The 20,198-nt window shown below is 33.1% G+C and overlaps 2 protein-coding genes across 3 annotated transcripts; one reads left to right on the forward strand and one right to left on the reverse strand.

Annotated features, from left to right (window-relative positions):
- Positions 1-8,007: 8,007 nt before the first annotated feature.
- On the forward strand, positions 8,008-14,810 carry LOC110107034 (kinesin-like protein KIN-14H). 2 transcript variants are annotated; one of them, XM_020837169.2, is made up of 17 exons: positions 8,008-8,433; positions 8,533-8,790; positions 8,905-9,049; positions 9,133-9,242; positions 9,318-9,437; positions 9,515-9,718; positions 10,650-10,859; positions 10,960-11,034; positions 11,193-11,339; positions 11,412-11,553; positions 11,682-11,791; positions 12,933-13,094; positions 13,198-13,403; positions 13,819-13,900; positions 13,980-14,084; positions 14,162-14,266; positions 14,369-14,810. In XM_020837169.2, the coding sequence occupies exons 1-17, from the start codon at positions 8,365-8,367 to the stop codon at positions 14,546-14,548; spliced, it is 2,430 nt and encodes an 809-aa protein (XP_020692828.1). In that variant the 5' UTR covers positions 8,008-8,364; the 3' UTR covers positions 14,549-14,810. The 2 variants fall into 2 exon arrangements, with proteins under 2 accessions (XP_020692828.1, XP_020692829.1); XM_020837170.2 differs by having other exon boundaries at positions 8,008-8,438; positions 14,369-14,548.
- A 2,317-nt stretch (positions 14,811-17,127) lies between these two features.
- On the reverse strand, positions 17,128-17,529 carry LOC110107020 (lysine-rich arabinogalactan protein 19). Its single transcript, XM_020837148.1, has one exon. The coding sequence runs from the start codon at positions 17,527-17,529 to the stop codon at positions 17,128-17,130; it is 402 nt and encodes a 133-aa protein (XP_020692807.1).
- Positions 17,530-20,198: the final 2,669 nt, after the last annotated feature.

A 20,198-nucleotide genomic window follows, 5' to 3' on the forward strand; every position in this document is an offset into this window, starting at 1 on the left:
TTGCGTTGAATTTGGTGTCGTTGGGTTTGTATTTCCGAGACGCTCAGTTTGACTATAAGCTCGCTGAAATCGGAGTTCGAATGCTCTTGATTTTAATTTTTAAAGTTTCGGGCTAACTTTTTGCTTTGAGATTCGCGCCCGATCAAGATAATTTTATGATCGATGACGTATCAAATATGATGTTTTTTATTTATATTTTATATCTAATAGTTTAATTACAGCTCAACTTAAAACAAATTTCAAGTTCTCTGATTTTGTGTGCAGTTATTTATATTTGAATAAGTTTGGATTTTAAATCAACTTTAAAATCGAAAGAGCCATGTTGCATGCCAGTTCTCTTCGAAAGATCTTTTATTATTTTTTTTTGTGGTTACTATATATATATCCCTTCAAAAAGGGGATCGGAGACTAAAAAGTTTAGTTTATATTTTGCTCATAACGTTGAAAGGTAGAGTTGATGTTGACGGCGTGCATATATTGTCAAATAGGCGATAGCATGCATTGTCGTTGTTGGCAACGAGAAATTACAAAGTTAGTTGGAGTTTGTGTAGTAAGGTCACAATACTTATATTGTCATAGCCAGACAATAGTGTTCGAGGACGATAGTTGGTTGATAGTGATCTGAGGACCATAATAGAGTGATAGAAGACAGATGATCATAGTCAGACGAGGGTAGTTATGTGATTGTAGTTGAGTGACAATGTATATAGGATCATGGTAAGATACAAGTGGTCAAATAACCGTAGTTGGATGACCGTGGTAGCTTGATTGTAATGAGGTGATGGTGGTTTAGAAGAATGTAGTTAGGTGATTGTAGTTAGGAAATTGCAATCATGTAATATTGGCCAGAGAATTGTAATTGGGCAACAATAAACGAAGGACAATAGTTGGGTGACAACGATTTGAGGATCATAGGAGGTCGACTGTAGTTGGAGGATTGATCGAAAGACTGCATTCTGATGATTGTCAAAGGACAATATTCACATAGCAAAAATTGGAGAATTATAGTTGGACGATAGTGGTTGGAGAACCATAGTCGGGGGACGACGTTCATGGGACCGTTGTTGGGCAATGTTGGACAATGAATTCTTATCGAGGGAGGATGATTGGAGACTCATAATCAAGTGATAGTGGTTAAATGATCATAATAGGGACATAATAGTTGGAAGATCGTTGTCAATAATATTGACTTAAGAACCAAAGGAGGGAGATAAATTTCAAAAAACTCTATGAGGATGATGGCGAATTGGCGATCAAATGACTATAGTTGGGCGATGATGATCGTGTGGCGGTCATCCATTAGCAATGATCGTGTGGTGGTCTATCATAGATTATTGGATGATGATCCAACTACAATGATCATGCCATAATGACCTTTGACTAGTGGCCAAATGGCAGTAGTTGGGCAATGAAACTCAGAGATTCTTCATGCCTCTAAGTTCTCATGATTCTTAAGCTAAGGTCAAAGCCTATAGATTTTGGCTGTGAATTCTAAGTCCTCATGTAGTAAGTATTTATAGATTTTAAGGAGTTGCATGTCCCTTAAATTTATATAAAACTTAAAATACTCTATCATATGATTCATGTTTATTTTGATCTTTTAATATTTAAGTGCCTTAAATATGTCAGAAATAGATGAATTTGGGCATGTCAAATTTGTCAACTCTCGATTTAATTCTGAAGCATGTTAGATTTGGATATCATTTTGTTCTTTAGCTACTATACTAAAGTTTTAAATTATATATCTAGTGTTTGATTTAAGCTCATTTGAACTTAAATCATATCACTTTTAAAATGTTATTAAATTTGTCTCGTCTAGATATTCAAGACTAGCTTATTGAAATCGGAGTTTGCATGATCATAAATTTAATTTAAAAATTCTTCAATTCAAATATGTACCAAGATGGTGCATAAAAAATATAATAGATTTTAATACAACTGGTTTAAAAAAAATAAGAAGGTTTATGAACGAAGCTTTTGAAGGTCACCTATGACAGAATCTCCTCACAGAGCTTTTATGGAGTATATATATTAGCCTCATTTTAGAGGTAATAAAAAATTGTGTAAAAAATTAAAAAATTACATAAAATCAATATTATGATTTTTTTTGTCTAATAATATATTAGAAGTTATATATAAAATATAAAATTGTATAAGATATGAAATGACAAGTAATAAATTGTTTGAAATTGAATTGAAATTCAAATATCACAATAATAAGACAACATAAAATATAGTTCAACTCAAAATTATATCTTACCCAATATCATGTTTAACATGTAATTCAAAAAATAAATAGTAATGATATAACGACTTAGAAGTCTTCAGCACTATCATAACTGAGAGGATCTTCATTTGATTCATCATTATAATGAATTGCTCTCTCCCTTGCCTCATCTCGTATGCAATCCAATGTCTTCCAATATGCTTTTTCTTCCTCTATATCAGTTATCTTCATATTCCCTATATATTTTTCAATAATATAAAAATGAGCATTATATTAAGATAAATAAGTTCTAAAATATTCTATTTGTATATCTTTTTTATTTGTTCTTGGGTTGTGATGGATGTAGATGTTCTATGATATCGAAGAAATTATCATTCAAATCTTCTTCTCGTAATTCAGACGGCATCATCCCCCTTCATCATCTATAAATCATTCATCCTCATCTGATGTCATATCCTCACAAATTAAAGGATCTTCATCATCATTCATCTCTTTCTTCTTTAAATTCCTATTTTTGAGTCTTTTATTATATATAATGTACATTAATGAATTCATCCTCAATGTAGACAAATGACTTCTCCTCTATGTATGCACTCGGCTATACATGCTCTAATTACATTTAAATCCATATAAAGAATACATTAATCCCAAAATCTTCACAGTGAAATGTTGTAATTCTATAGTGTCATCACTAAATTAAACCACTACTCAACTAAAGTTTGCATGAATGAATATAGTTAATACTCATAGAACGACTTTTTAATAAATGATTAAAATAGATGATAAAATTACTTGGATCACTTGCCTCTTGTAATCCCAAAAAAACTTCTTTACTCTTACATGGTACCAATTGCATGTCAAAATTTGATTTTTCAGTTGGATCAGCTATAAGTCTATTCATGCAATGATATAATCATAATTTTATCTCAAAATTTGTATACTTATCTTTGCATATTGATATTGAGGGTTCAAATAATAGCGTGATTTATGTAAGTGTCGATGAAGCTGTAACTCTTACCTTAAATCAATAATATTATATATTTCTCTATAATTTCCCTCTTCCCCTCCTAAATAATGGATAATCATTTCTTTTATTTCATCCATAATATTATATATGAAACACGTAGCAGGTTTCTTCTATGTATCCACCATCCTTAAAACTTTCCCTAGTGGTTCAGTAGTTATAGTTGCATACATGAGACTTTGTCAAAATATGTCATTTAGAACAATCTTTCTAACATCTTTCCCCTCAGATTGCTTTGCCCATGCACGACTGAACCACTTTGTAGATTTAAACATAGAATCTAAAAGTTGCCTAGCATCCAACATACACTATAATGTCAAATAAGTTGTGACAAATCTTATTGTTGCAGGCCTAAGTATTTCATTCTTTGAAAATTTTCTCATGAATGTCAAACCCCAAAAATAGTTGTAAATAAATTTAGTTATCTTCTTTGCTTTACTAAGTGTATTCTTGGGTTGAGGTAGCTCACCAAGCTTTTCAAAAAATGAGATATATTCAATTTGAGACACATGAAGCTCAATATAAATATTTCCTCTTCTCTATAAATTTGGTATATGTGTAGCCCTATAAACACTAGTGTTATCTGTTATCACTGGGACTACTAAGTGCTTTCCAACCTTCTCAACAATGTTGTCTAGTAATCTAAAGATAAACTCAATTTCCTTCACTTGATCAGATCTGACCATCCATCTAATATATTATGTACAAACGCTTGCATCCCAATGATATATATGAGGAAGGATGGGTGAAGAGTGGCCCATAAAAGAAAATGAAAACCTCGGTAGCAACGAACTCAATTAACTTCAAAAATGCAATGTCATAAGGATTATTGATTAATTATTAAACTTCTATTATTCATATATGATCATCCATCTGACATAATAATTACATCTATTTGAGCTCAATTCCTCTTAATTTTCTCATTGAGTTTCTCTTTATTATTCAACTCCTCTTTTAAAATTCATGTCCTTAAATCCTACAAAGCTGGAGGTTTGAAACCTCTCCCATAGTTTCCAAGTGAATGAATCATGTTGTAATAACCAGGCGTAGTTACAACATTATCTGGAATTGCATTCTCATAAAAGAATCTGCCCATATCCATTATGATTATAGAAGATATATATCATTATAAGCCTTTAGTTATTATAATTTGATCCATAAAAATCTTCCATGTATATCTTCACAATGCTATATATTTTCTACAAGCATAATCATTGAGGAGAAAACTTTCAGATTATTTATGTGTTTAGGTGCTTGTCAGTACTTATTAAATTAAGTAGACTTGTTCAACTATATATCATGATCATTTCTATATGGTTTAAGTTGATTAAGACCAATATTTTCCCTTTCAATGGCCCAATATTATAATTATTACTATCTATTATTATAGGTGGACACCAAAAATAAATATTTACATACACTTATCATTTACCCCTAGTTAAACTTTCTCTTTGTTATAGTAGTCATGTGGAAATAATTTTCCAGCTTTCAAGTATTAGCTTGTCTTCTTAACTTTTATATTTGAGTCACGTTTGAAATAAATGATTTAGAAATAATTATGTTTGAGCTTGATGTGTCAACTATGTATATACAAAATTTTAAATATTAATTTGACACAATTAATGAAATATTATTAGAAAAGAAAGAGCTTATATACCCTGAAACATTGGAGGAGTCTGGACCATTTAAGGTTTCGTTTGGGACGGCTTTCTTGCTGCTTCTTAAAGCAGCTTTCTAATAAAAAATATTAATTTTTATACTAAAAAGCTATTTTAAGAAGCAATAAGAAAGCTGTCCCAAACGAATCCTAAGTCAACCTAAAATAAAGGGATTTTTTTTTTGTTAAAACCCACAGAGGGGCCTACGCGTTAATTATCAAAAAAATGGTTACAAGGTCCTTAAAAGGAACCTCCAGCTCACTAATGCTCAAAAGAGCTACAAGAGAAAAAGAAAAAAAACCTAAGAGCCAGTGGTTCCTTACACTAATCATTACAAAAAAAAACTTAAGCACATTCTAGGGCTGCAAGCAGGCAGCACCCAAAAAAGCTAGGAAGAGCAGATAAAAGACGTGTAGCACATTCTCCCTGCAAAAAAGAATAAGCAAGCCTGAAATAAAACTGAAGTAAATAAGTCATGAAAATCTTACCAAAATTCTCAGGCCAAAACCCAGTCGTGTATCCCTGCATAAAGGACACACTCCAAAAAAAAGATTTAATAACACAATAGAAATAAAAGTAGTAGATATTCACCCAAAAATAAGAGTAAAAGGGAATTAATTTGTAGTGAATTGCAAAAAAAAGATCAACAACTACACAATTGAACCGTTGAATTTGCTCTAGTTCATAAAATATTGTATTCCTATTCTTTTTTAATTTGGCTCTCTACACCTAACAACCCCTATAGGATGTAGCTCTATATAACAACCATACCATTTTTCTCATTAAGCATGAGCTACTCCATGGCTCTCATTTGCGTTATGATGATATTTTGGTGTTCATAAGCACTCGAAAAGATTAAGGATTCGTCTGAGATGACTTATTTGTTGCTTCTTAAAACAGTTTTTTAGTACAAAAAAATATATATTTTTTTTATATTAAAAAATAGTTTTGATAAGCAGCAAGAAAGTCGTCCCAAACGAGGCCTAAATTATCCTTGAAAATATTAAATTGTCTTTCATAAGCAAATTGAGTGGGTAGAATATTTCTAAAAATATGATGTGATGTTGGAAGAATCACTTGAAAAGATTAAATTATTCTTTTCAAAAGTCAAATATCTTTTTTTAGAACACAATTAACATAAACTTATTTTTTGTATAAGACTTTCTAAACGCTTTATCTAATAACACAAACCCTAAACAACTATTTATTTAGGATAAGGCGACATTACAACTAACTAATCATGGCATATCAAACTTCTTCCTTGTTCTTGTAAACCCCTTCACATTTTGAAGGAGTGATCTTTTTTTTTTTTCTTAAATCCCTTATACCGAAAAAATCTTCTTATAAATGTTTAGAGTTCATCAATAGTATTGATATATCATCAAAAAATTATCTTGATCGGGCATGAATCTCGAGGCAAAATCAATTCGGAAACTTCATAAATTAAGTCCGGGATCACCTGAGCTCTGATTTCAGCAAACTTATAGTCGAACTGAGTGTCTCGGAAACACGAACCCAACGACACCAAATTCAACTCAATCCGAGCCAAAATCAAGCACCCAAAGTGCTGTTGGAAAGTTCATACCGCAATTTGAGTTACCAAACGGTCTCCGATTTTGACGAGCTTATAGTCGAATCGAACGGCTCGACGATATGAATCCAACGAACCCAAGATCGCTGAATTCCGACACCATTAAAACCTTCAAATGTCTGACGAACGGTGCACGATCAAGGGATTCAATATCAACCGTCCATTCGACCACTCCCTTTTTGCCCCTGATCTCACACATATTTACAAGCTATGCCACTCCAGAAAATCTATAAATAGACCCCTTATTTCTCATGAGAGGGGACCCCAAGCAAGAAGAAGAGAAGAGAGAAGAGAATGATATGAGGGAATAACTCCTCCTCGACCACCGCCGGAGTTCTTCCCGTCGCCTGAGTAACGCCGGAATACGGCCGGACATCCGAGCGGCGCCAGAATTCTTCCTAAGCAACATCAAAGTTTTGTTCGACGCCGGCATTCAGATATCCGTACAACGCTAAGACGAAAATTTCTTAACTTTTGGACGACACCTGAATTCTGCCCAATCTTCTTAGTGACGTCAGCACTCTGCTCAACTTTGTAATTGAATCTCAACTTAGAAGAGATTCATTGTAATATGATCGTCCTAACTTTGTGGACGAGTCAGTCTCTTGTATTTCAAACAAAACACTAGTGGAACTATTTCAATTGGGCAAGGCCCCGTGGTTTTTTCCCTTTCAGGGTTTCCACGTAAAAATTATTGTGTTATTGTTTCTTCTCTGTTTGTGTGCTAGATATCCGTACAACGCAAAGATGAAAATTTCTTAACTCTACCACCGCGTATATTTTAGTCCGCAACAAGTATAATATTCATCTCTCATATTGCAGATTTGTAATAACTCATTTGAATGCGGGTTTGCATTTACTTATTATCTTTTAATAATAGTTTGTTTAATAAACTCAATTTATTTCAAAAATAAGAAATATATATATATATATATGCATAACATTAAAAGTCTTGATGAAATGATATATGATTAAAGGTAATTATCTATTGATATATAAAAAAAAGAATCATACATATTATTCCTCTAACATTTCATAATGGATCAAAATATTTATCGATTATATAAAAAATTATTTTAATGTTTACAATTTTTAAATAAGGACCTAAGTGATTTCAAGAAGAACTAATTTGATATATATAAAAAGAGTGAAAGATCTAATGAGTAATTTTATATTAATTAAATATTATTTTGATCATTAAAAAAAGAACTAATTCACTCATAGCTTAAAAAATAAATTATACATAGAATTTTGGATATCACTTAAGGCTTCGTTTGTGATAACTTTCTTAATGTTTTCTAAAGTAATTTTTTAGTTAAAATTTTTTTTGAATTAAAAATTTTTATGCTTAAAAGTTATTTTTGAAAGCAATGAAAAAATTGTACCAAATAAAATTTAAGATAGATCTTAGATTAGAGCTTATATATATATATATATAATATATGATGCGTAAAAATAAATAAATAAATAAATTATAGACTGACATACGCGCCGATTAAGTAGGGTTTTCTGAATTGAATTCAAAACAAATTCAAAAAAATTCAAACGGCGGTCTTGCAGCAAGACTCCTGCTTGATGTTCAAGTAGGAGGGGAGAGAGGAGAGAGGAGAGAGATCCTGTCGTCGGCCGGTGTACGAATCCTATGCGATCGAGAAAGAAGAGAAAAACTGCGAATTCTTGCTGCAATTTCTCGTCGGATCTCCTGCTCCAATCTATTGTTCCTCAAGAAAGTCTGTGCCCTTCGTCTTTCTTACAACGCACTCCACGGCCCCACTCCCACCCCAATCGACAGCACGTCTGTCTCCATCTAAACCCTAACCTCCACACTAACCCTCCCGGATCTAGGTTTCCCCTCTCTTAAACGATGCACTTGAGGAATCAGAACAAACCCCCCATGACCCCAGCGTACAATACTTCTGGAAATCCCTCAAATGTAAGGTTTGCTTCCAAGCCTTAATCTTAACCCGATAAGTTATGTGGTTTTGGTTCTGATCGGCTTGCGGTTTGTACAAAAAATGGAATGATTTTGCAGAAGGGCGAGGTTTTGGAGGATTTGCGAATAGATAAGAGGCGGAAGATCGGGGGAGAGAAGATGGTGGGTCAAGCGGCATATACGCGCTCTCGCGCACCTCAGTCGGTACATGCTATACCTGGGAGTAGGGTTGCTGTGCCAGCTTCGGAAAGCTCTAATGGAGATAGCACTGGAGGCCTGCTCGAGTTTAAGTCGAGAGAAGATGTGGAGAAGTTGTTGGCTGAAAAGCTAAATCCCAAGAATAGAAATGATGACAAGGTATTAGGTCTTTTGTTATTTTGGTTTTATTCTTGATCTCTTTTGTTTTGTCGTTCATGTTTTTTTTTTTTTTTTTTCTTCACTGCTTACCACTATTTGATATGAATTTTACAGGGAAGGAACAAAGAGTTGCGGGATATCATAAAAAAGTTCAAGGCCTGCATCAATTGGTACATGGGGCTCGAAGATGGATATTTGGCTGAGCAGGAGAAGCTTCGTGGCATGATAGAATCAGAACAAAGAAGGCATTCTGAGATTGGTAAATGTCTAATTTGTTAATGTTATTTTCTTTATGATTCGCTACTCTCATAAAAAATAAAAAATTTCTTATTTCTTTCTTAGAGGCCCATATGAGTTGCAAGATTGATGAGCTAACTTTGTTGAATGGGGAACATCAGAAACATGTGGTCTCTTTGGAGGAAAGACTTAGGAAGGAAGAGGCGGATAAAATGGTATTTGTTGGAAAATAAACTATATTTTGCTGTTCTATGTGATTTGACATTCGTTGGATATGCCCTTTTTTTCAGGCTGCTATTGAATCTTACGAGAAAGAGGCTGAGGCAAAAATTGCTTCTGAAAACTTGCGTTCTGGTCTGTTGGAAGAGCTGGAGAAAGCCACTCAAGAGATTAAATATCTTAATGATCAGGTAAGGCCAAATGCTTTGATGGACCTGTATGAGTTGTGAAAAACTAATACTAACTCCTCTCCATTGTTACAAAATAGATAAAAATGGTGCAAGAGACAAACAAACGGTTGCAAGAATATAATACCAGTCTGCAACAATATAATAGCAACCTTCAAGCTGATGCTGTGAAGAACGGTGATACTATAACCAAGTTGCAAAAGGATAAGACTGCTATGATGGAGACTCTCGCAGGCTTAAGGGATCAATCCAGTTCGCTTAAGAATCAACTTGATACTATTAGGGTGAGCATATTAATTCAAATTAGTTTTTAAATCATAAATTGTTGTTTATTAGGAGGAAAGTAGCTTTTTATTTTATTTTATTCTTTTCTATTCTACCAGCTGCATCATTGATAGTTTTGAAATGCACTCTTTTACATGTTATTTGTTTAGGTTTTCTTTAAGGACTGTATCTTTGTTGTAGGTGATGTTTTGATCCATCTATGGATTTAACAATAGTCATGCCATTATTGTCAATAATCGTGTTTCCTGTAACGCAATGATTAATGTAATCTTTTTATTTTGAATCAATAGACTGTTTCCTGTAATGCAATGACTTACAAGTATTATACATGCTTGAACTGTGTCATTTGAAAGCTAGTTGTTTTAGTTGATGCATTTGATTATTATACTTTTGCATATCATTAGCATGCATACATATTGTATTATTCCTTTATCTCAATTATTAAAATGGAAAGTTCCTCATAAATGTGATAAGAGGTTTAACACCTCAGTTAACACTAGCAAGAAAGAATGAAAAATGAGAATTTATAGACCCGTCACAAATAGTCAGGATAAGAATAATCATGATGATGATGAGTTATGACTCGTGAAAACATGCATAGGCAACGCTTTTCTTATCCACCTACCATAGTTTTATCATAATACGCATACATTTTTCTTTGCGGAGATTATTTAATGTTTTAAAATTTTCTACGATAGTTTGTACCACTGATCGTTTGCAGGAGTTGATGTACTATTAAATGTTGTTGAAACTGATTCAATTTTCCTTTTGTAAAGCATCTTAAATTGTCTTATTAATAATCAGTAGCTTCAGTTGCTTGTATTCTATTAATCTGCTATGATGATGAAGCATTTTTAAGTATTTTAACAATTTTTGTTATTTCATTATTGCTATTTGAGATGTTTAGTTCTAATCTTGATCCTTTTATAGTCATCTCAACAAGAAGCAATTAAACAAAGAGAAGAATTCAGAAAGGAAGTAGGATGTCTCAGAACGGAATTACAACAAGTCAGGGTTGATCGTGATCAACAACTAGAGCACGTTCAATGCATGGTCGTGGAGCTTAAGAAGTATGAGGAACTTCATGGAAAGTCCAGTAGGGAAATGAATATTGCTCTTACAAAGACTTCTGCACTAGAGGTTCCTTTTTTCTTTTTTTTTTGCTTTTTTTGGTACACTTTAGTTTTCTTCTTTATGTTTATCTCCTCACATTTTCTTAAGTATTATTATGCTTTGCCAGGAGACATGCTCTTCTCAACAAGATCAAATAAAAAGTCTACAATATCAGCTAGCCGCTGCAAATGAGAAGCTCAAGGTTTGAAGCTTCCACAAAATCCTTCCAAACATCTATTATTTATACCTAGTGTTATGTTAGTTTTAAAGTCTACTATTAGTATAACTTTGACATCAAAATGCCAGTTCACATTTCAAATTTCTATTTTTGAGAAAATGCTTTTGATTGTATTTATTCAGAGGGCTGACTTGACATCCATTGAGATCATCCAAGAAAATGAAACTAATAAAAAGTTGGTTAGTGAGCTGCAAAGTCATGTGATTGATTTGGAGTACCAACTTGTTGAAGCAGAGAAGCTTCGGAAGAAGCTACATAACACCATTTTGGTATGTTTCTTAATTATATTTTATGCTTTTAGTACTTCAAATATTTATTTTATTTTGCCATTTGTTTTATAGGAGTTAAAAGGAAACATTCGAGTGTTCTGTAGAGTACGGCCTGTTTTACCTGATATTGACTATAGGGGAGATGATGGAATAGTTGTGTCGTATCCAACAAGCGTTGAATGTCTTGGACGTGGCATTGACTTGATGCACAATGGTAAGAGATTTCTTTTTCATTAGTTGTAGGGAGCATTTTCTCTAATTTAGTGTATTAGACAACAAATTAGTTGAAAAAAATAGATTGTGAAATGATTTTTATTATTATTATTATTATTATTTGAGCAGCTCAAAACCATTCCTTTACTTTTGACAAAGTATTTGGTCATGAGGCATCACAAGAGGATGTATTTTTTGAAATCTCACAGCTTGTACAAAGCGCACTTGATGGCTATAAAGTAAGTTCAGCTTCTTTATACTCCTTGCTGCTGCTTGTATTTTTCTCTTTTAATTTGCTTGGTTTTTATGGATTCCTAGCGATGCCTTCAATGGAAAATGAGAGTCACATGTGCATAAAACAACACCGTTAAATTAAAATGAATCCAACAACGCTGCTTTTCCGTGAAAGCTACATAAGGAGAATTGGACTCAAAAGTAAAGTGAGTGCTGGATTCTAATATGCACATGTGACTCACAGGTTTTTTTTTTATTTGTGACATCCGAGTTCCTAATATGGATTGTTATGGGATGCAATTTTATTTTGGCCAAGCTAGAGTTGGGCAATAGACAATTGTGCCTTTTCTGTGTCATGCAGTAGGGGAAAGATTTATCTAGAGTTATAGCTTGCCTTTTTCTTGTTTTTTGATTTAGCCAATGAAAAGTATGTGCAGAAATTGTCCAGCGTGTAGATTTGGAATTAGGTTTGGGAGGCTTTTTGTGTTGAATGGAATTTAGATCAGATTTTGATTCTCACATGGTTTGCTCGTGTGGCCAAACCTTTGATGGATGGAATTTAGATCAACGATTGTATACTTATTTATGTATGGTTTGCCTCTTTAGTGTATAGCCTAAATGTTTAGATTTAGGTTTAGTAGTTTATTGCTAGGCAGGTTTTTGTACATAAAAGGCAATGTCTTTCTAATCTGGGCATATGTTGAGGATCAATTGGGTCTTCTCAATGCATTGTGAACTTGAAATGATTGAATTTTTTCATATTCATTTAGGTTTTTCCACAAGAGATGTCCAATTTTCTACTTGTATGCTATTAAAGTTTTTAGTTAAGATGAAAGTCTGTCCCAAACCTTGATGGCATACACATACATGAATTTACTAGTTTATTTTGAGATGAATGATAGTTTTGTAAATAGGGTAGATTTCCATATCATGTGCATAAAAGTATAAGTTTAAAAATTGATCTTTTTTTATCCTTCAGTTAGAACACAATTTTGTTTCTTACTATTTTCATCCTTTTCTTTTGAAAGATATCCCTTATCTAAAAACTTGCTGTATGTACATTGTTAAATTTTATGCCCCGCTAAGTTTTTCTTTTTGAACTTCAAATAATTCACAATCCTGCTAAGTTACTTACAATTCCTTTAGGTTTGTATTTTTGCCTATGGACAAACTGGTTCAGGAAAAACTTATACCATGATGGGAAAACCAGAAGCTCACGAGCAGAAAGGATTAATACCAAGATCCTTGGAACAAATCTTTGAGACTAGTCAAGCCCTGAAATACCAGGGGTGGAAATACAAAATGCAGGTTTGACTTTTCAAATTCATTTTAGCTGTCACTCTTTCTTTTTTTTTTTAATAATGAAAAATTAATGTTTTTTTAACGACCATTATGCTTTTGTTTATTATAGGCATCAATGCTGGAGATATACAATGAAACAATCCGTGATTTATTATCTCCGAATCGATGTGGTAGCACTGATGCAACACATGCTAACAAGCAATATTCGATAAAGCATGATTCAACTGGCAACACGCTTGTGTCTGACCTTACCGTGGTTGATGTATGCAGCATAAACGAAGTCTCTTTCCTTCTTAATCAAGCAGCACAGAGCAGGTAACTTGTAATATAGTAATATGGAGATCATACATTTGGTTCCCTTTTGTATTTGAATTTTTTATTTTTTATTTAATTTACGTAGTAATAAAATCTAACATAGTATGCCATTAATCTAGGATAATGACAAACATTTAAAGCGTAACTGGATTTATTGCTGGTCTATAGTGCTCCTACGTTATATTTAAAGCATAAATTAGACCATTTGTGCTTCTACGTTATATTCAGTGTCAATAAACACTTAATTCCCTCCTGATTTTTCAGTGCCAATAGACACTTTGCTTCTACATGCAAGGGATCTGACTTATGTGTAAATAAATTTTTTTTTTAATGATATGTGTAATATTTTTATGATTTTTCTTTATGAAAGTTAAAATTCAACTTTTGATTTTATTTTTAATTTTTTTATCGTTAGATCTGTTGGAAAGACACAAATGAATGAACAGTCATCAAGGAGTCATTTTGTATTCACCCTACGAATATCAGGAATGAATGACGTGAGTCTTGCCTGTTTTTCCTTCCTATCTCGCTAAGTTAGTAAGCAAATACACGAGCTAATTGGCTTGTTATTTTTAGGCCACAGAGCAACAGGTTCAAGGTATTTTGAACCTAATAGATCTTGCTGGAAGTGAACGTCTTGCCAAAAGTGGCTCAACTGGTGATAGGTTAAAGGAGACTCAGGTAAGACTTATCCTGTTTAGTGTGCTTAATTTTATCTTTTGATGGATTTTAGATATTTTCTTCTGTAATTGCTTAAGGCCATCAACAAAAGCTTGTCTTGTTTGAGTGATGTGATATTTGCAATTGCAAAGAAGGAGGATCATGTCCCTTATAGAAACTCAAAACTGACCTACCTTCTACAGGTAATTTTAGCTTGGATTTCTAGTATTCCGGCATACTAACTATTTTTGCAAAGAGTATTTTCTTCTTCCAGTTTATTCTAACTATACTTTTGGTGATTCTAGCCTTGTCTCGGGGGTGATTCGAAAACTTTGATGTTTGTCAACATCTCCCCAGAGGCTTCATCAGCCAATGAATCCATCTGCTCGCTCCGGTTTGCTGCTCGTGTCAATGCTTGCGAGATTGGAGTTCCTCGCCGCCATACGCAGATGAGGCCATTGGATTCTAGATTAAGCTATGGATGACAATAACGATTTCATTCTCAGCACAATGTATTATTTACTCACACTCATACTTGGAACCAATTTATGGTGATAAAATGTATGCCATAGATTTGGATTTTTTCATTGTCTGATGGATGAGCTTGTAACTGAGGATCAGAGGATTATCCCTTAATGCCTGTAACATTTGCTCTCTTCTCATCAAATTTGTACTGCATATATATCATGTATTGATAATCGGTGTGCTTGACCTGTTTCTTTATACTTATCAGAGGTTTTTTTAGCAGACACTATTTCTTCTTTATATAACTTGCTTTTGTACTGCCAATTTCTGCATGTATTAGATATTTGGTTGTTATATCTACAAACTCAGAAAGTTCAATTTATATGGATGTCAAGTAGTTTAATTGTTAAAAATCTTAAGAAGTTTATTATCACAGTTTGAAAATTAGTTGCCATTTAAATTAAAATTGTATTTTATTTAAGCACACAATCTTTCAAGAAAAAAAGAGTATTTGATATTGAATATATATTTAAGTTTTTTTAGAATATGAAATGTGTTATATATTTTTATTTAAATGATTATAATTTTTACGTATTTACATTTAATATTCTATTATTTCTATTATTTTATTTTGATACAAGATTATGTATTTTTTATCATCTACAATAGCATTCTATATCAGCTAAGGAAAAAAATGGCCAATTTTTTTGAAGAAATTTGTTTTTAATGCTTTTTAAATTTATTTTAAAATAAACATAATAATTAATAATCAATCAGTGATACTTCTTAAGATTAGATCTGCATCATCTACATTAAGGGTTCGTTTGGGACGGCTTTTTTATTGCTTTCTAAAATGGAGTTTTAGTACAAATTTTTTTATTTTTGTACTAAAACGAAGTTTTAGAAAGCAATAAAAAAGCCGTCCCAAACGAAGCTTAAATCAGTAAGTTGTACAATGATAATTGTACGGATACAGCTACAGATTAAATAATTTGAAAGCTCACTCAATGAGATTTGCTTGCCCACTGCAAAGTGCAAAGTTTAGGTCTTCTTATACATAAATCATCTCATAATCATTTTACATGGTTGAGTCAAAATGTTTGAAGTATCTAATTATGTTCATTTGAGTGCATATTTCCAATGTTAGTACTGTACATGTTAGTATTTAAGAATATTATTGATACATCACTAAAAATTATCTTGATTGGACAAGAATTTTGAGCCATATCTAAATTAGATACTTTTGAAATTAAATTTGGGATCATACAAACTCAAAATTTATCAAACTTATAATCATATTGAATATCTCAATGAGACGAACCAAAAAACATCAAAATCGATCCAATTCGAGCTTTAATGGGTCCATTATTTAGGGGCTGAAGCGCATTTGAAAAGTCAGGGTCTCCATATATGACATGCTTATTGCTGAATGGAGCAGCTCGACAAGACAAATCCAACGAGCCCAAAATCGCTTGATTGTGAAATCACTAAGACACATAAATGATTGAAAAGCACTCTATAATTGAGGGAATCAGTGCGAGTTGTCCGATGCAGCAATTCAAACATGTCATGGATATTCTCCATATTTATAAGTTATGCCACTCACAAAAATTTATAAATAAACACTCACTCTCTACATGAGGGAACCTTTGACTGGAGATTAGATAGAGCTTCGTTGAACATCCGCCTAGTTGTCGTTGAACCACCGCCTAGCTGCCGACCGACATCAAACTTGCACTTGACCATGGTCCTTACGAACCCCCAAGTATTTATACGGAGTCTGATCGACTCTTAAAACTATTATAATTACACCACCTATAAGTTAAGGGACATGTCAACCTTTGTAATTCACTCAAATTTAGTAAAATCTTATCATCTAGGCTAGGCCCGATGTTTTTTTTTTTTCATTTTTTTTTATTTTCTATATGAAAATTTATGTTGTTTTCTCCATTCTCCCTCCAACTATCCATTTGTGTATCGCTAATGCAGAAAATTCTCACTTTACTGTCATGAATACATTAGCCCGCAACAACAATCATGATTATTTTGAGCTAATCTTGTGAATCATCATTCTTAGTTCATATATTTTATGTAGAGGCTTTAATTCTAGCTGAAGTATTGAGTTTAAGTTCGATAATATAGGGGTCAACAATGCATTTGGCAGTTGGGATTGCTCATCCCTTCCCCTATTATAAATCTCCTTCTAGGAGATGATCCTCTTAACTTTATTAAATTTATTATTTAAAATCGACATAATAATAAATTAATTTTAAAGTATGTATATCTTCTTAAAGCTCTTACAAATGTGATAATTTTATTACATATAAATTAAATAAAATTAAAATTCTTATTTAAGAAAATTTTGATGGTAAGAAAAAAATAATTAACTGAGGATAAAAATTACATCAGAGTACCTGACAAATTAACTTTTACATAATATTAATCTTAAATCTTAAAATAAATAAAATAAATTTAAGTCCCCATAAAGCAATTAAATACCAAATTGCATAAATTCTCTAAAATTCGCACCAAAGAAAAAAAAAATTATGAGCACAATGTGTAAGCCTTTAATACAATAATAAAAGAAAAGTAAAGCAAATTAAGGTCCTTCGGGACTGACTGCATTGGAGACTGGAGCAGGTGGCACGAGGAAGGCAGGTGGCGACGCCGGGTTTGTGGCGGAAACCGCGGGGGGAAGTGGCGGAGGAGAACCAACAGCAGGTGCCCCAGGCGGTGGTGGCTGAGAAACAATGGGGCTTGCGGCGGAAATGGCGGAGGGTGGTGAGAGGGGTTCGGGTTTGGCGGATGAGGCTGGTGCCGTAGCGGTGGCGTTGGCTGGTAATGGATCCGGGAAAGTGGTGGAAGGCGGGCCTCCACCGTGGGCCTTATTGGCCCCTCCGCGGCGGAGAAGGCCGAAGCCTACTACCAGACCCGCCAACGCAAGGAGAGCCACCAAGAAGAAGAAAATCTTGGTGGCCTTACCCACATAACAGAGCGTCATTCCTTCTTCCTGCTCGCCTCCTCCTTAGGAAAGGCTTCTTCTCTTTAGCTCTTCCTCTCTCTCTTTCTCTCTAATTAACCACCTCGTTTGATGGGGCTACACGTGATGGGACGGGAAACAAAAGTGGCATGATGCGCTGTAATGTAGGGGAGAGAATGAGTGGGAAACGCCAAACGCATAACTGTGGCAGAGGAAACGGCCTAGAAGCGATTTGGCAGCCATGGACGACATTGAAAGCATCGATAAGAGAGATGCGTAGCGTTAGATTCTAAGTTCATCAACTTTGCTTCAATTTAACAATGTTGAGTTGCAGGATATCGATTTCGGTTTCAAATTGACTAAAATTTCAGTGTATAAAAGTCTATCAGTTTGGGACGTAATATTAGATTTAGTTTGAAGAGTTTTTTTTTTACTGTTTTTTAAAATAATTTTTTAGCACAAAAATTTTATTTATAAGTCCGTATTAATACTAGCAGGTCTCTATAAAATTAGTAGATCGCCACTAAACTTTATATTGGCTCTAAAGAGACTTTTGTGATCAATCATGGTAAATTGATTGTAGTTGAATATAATCATAGTTAATAATTGATTATTGTGAGATCTATATATATATACTCACATTTACTCTAATAAATTCATTATTTTGTATGTATTACATAGAGAAATGAATACCTATTGTGTGCTTTAAATATATCTTCATTAAAGAAGCTTTAATTGTTCAACCATTTAATCTTTTAAGATCAAATTTAGAGCACTATACATCTCTTACCTTATAGTTTTGTATTTGTATTAATCTAGATTGTATCGAGTTTTGTACAAATTTGTGACGGGTTTAGGCTTCATTTCGAATAAATTTGTATTATTTTTTTGCTATTTTCAAGAAGTTTTTAGGCGAAAAATTTTACTTTTAAAAAGTATTAAGAAAACCATCAAAATCTTGAAGGGCATTGGAGGGAGAAATTATTCATGTCACCCATATCGAGCGGTACCGAGCACCGGTACCTCTGTGCGGACACCGGACGACGTCCCGTAGATCAACCAAAACGAGCTAATCACTTTTTGTTAGGTACCGCTCAATATGGGTGACGTGGCGCATTTTGATTGATCTCTGAACCATCTGATGTCTGCACAGAATAATTTCTCCATTGAAAAAGGATTTCTTGCTTATGTTTGCTAGGAATTTTCTTAGATAAGGGTTAGATTTTCTTTAAAATGAAGGGAGGATTCCTTGTGAAGAGATGCTGTGAAATTTTCTCCACCCACGAGTTACAAAAATGAATATTAGAACCCTACTTTTGATTGAAGATTAGGGTTGGACTTAGGCAATAGGTTAGGCTGAATCATATAAATATTAATCATGTCAATATTGTTATATATATATCTTAGATTTATATCATTATTATTTATTTTATCATTGTAATGTTTTAATATTATATGTTAATAAAAAAAATTATTGCGCTCAATGGTTGTATATTTACACTCTTTGTATATATTCATTCATATTAACATAACATTTTGTGGGCAATTGTGGCTTTGTGTTTGATTGATTAATCATATTGTTTAATGTAATGTAATGTAATTATGTTATAGCTCAAATATTCTTGTTAGTTTAATCGTTTATTATAATCAATTATTATTATTATTATAAGATAAATTTTAATTAATAATAAATTTGTGGAGTTATATTTTAGTATTAATGAATTAAACTCATCTTCATTTATTGTATTATTTATTATTGGCATACATACATATATCATTACACATTTAATTTATTCATCACATTCTTTACTTCTTCATAATTACTTTGTTGTTACATTTATTGCTTTCATTCAGTGGCAGAGCTACAGTGGGGCCATTGGGGTACATGCCCCCACTGGCCAACCAAAAATTGAAGGAAAGCCACACAAAAGCGCTGTCAGCTGAACGGGTTTGAGCTGTAGTGAAAATACAATTGAAGGAAGGCTATTAGTGATAAAGGGGCTTGGCTTCTTGGGTGGCAGCGTCACTGCACATGGTGGAAGTCGACATCGAGACCGGCTTGGCGGTGTGGGAATAGTAGGATGGCGACAGAGATGATGAGGAAGAAGACGTCGGCTAGTAGGAAGGATAGGTGACGAGTGTTTTGAAGAAAAAGGGAATTGCAAAGGATGAAGAGGTGTTGGGTTACGGGCTTGGAGTTCCACCTTGATGGATATAATTTTTTTTCTTTTTTTGTGAGGAAATTGGAATGGATTTGGTTATTGTTTTTATAGCAAAGAAATTTAAGTGAATTGGTTACAAATATTTCTAATTAAGATGTATTATTCATAATATTTAAGATAAAGTTAGATCATTATGAATAACTTAGATGATTATGAGCCTTTGATAAGCACACCTCCGCCTGCCGCTTTTTGCCTAACGGCATTATCTTCTTCATAAGCCGGTCTTGTTGTGTTCATGATATGAAGACGTGGGAGGCAAATTTCATGGGATCAATTCAGCTAGCTTGACCAACACAATTTCATCGAAATGCGTTTGTGCATGTGATATACATATCATATTATTGAAAATTGAATGATTTATAACAAATGTTATATCCAAACATTTTTAAAATTTAAAGCTTTAATTTTTATGATATAATCTAATTTTTAAACTCATTTGATCATGGAAATAGGTTAAAATTAGGATCA

The sequence above is a fragment of the Dendrobium catenatum genome, unplaced genomic scaffold (genome assembly GCF_001605985.2).
Source record: "Dendrobium catenatum unplaced genomic scaffold, ASM160598v2 fragScaff_scaffold_716, whole genome shotgun sequence".
NCBI classification, from domain to species: Eukaryota; Viridiplantae; Streptophyta; class Magnoliopsida; order Asparagales; family Orchidaceae; genus Dendrobium; species Dendrobium catenatum.

Coding starts and splice junctions, on each gene's coding strand:
- LOC110107034 (XM_020837169.2), top strand. CDS start 8,365: ATGCACTTGAGGAATCAGAACAAACCCCCCATGACCCCAGCGTACAAT. Junction 9,050..9,132: donor AAGAAGGCATTCTGAGATTG/GTAAATGTCTAA, acceptor TTTCTTTCTTAG/AGGCCCATATGAGTTGCAAG. Junction 14,267..14,368: donor AACTGACCTACCTTCTACAG/GTAATTTTAGCT, acceptor TGGTGATTCTAG/CCTTGTCTCGGGGGTGATTC.
- LOC110107020 (XM_020837148.1), bottom strand. CDS start 17,529: ATGACGCTCTGTTATGTGGGTAAGGCCACCAAGATTTTCTTCTTCTTG.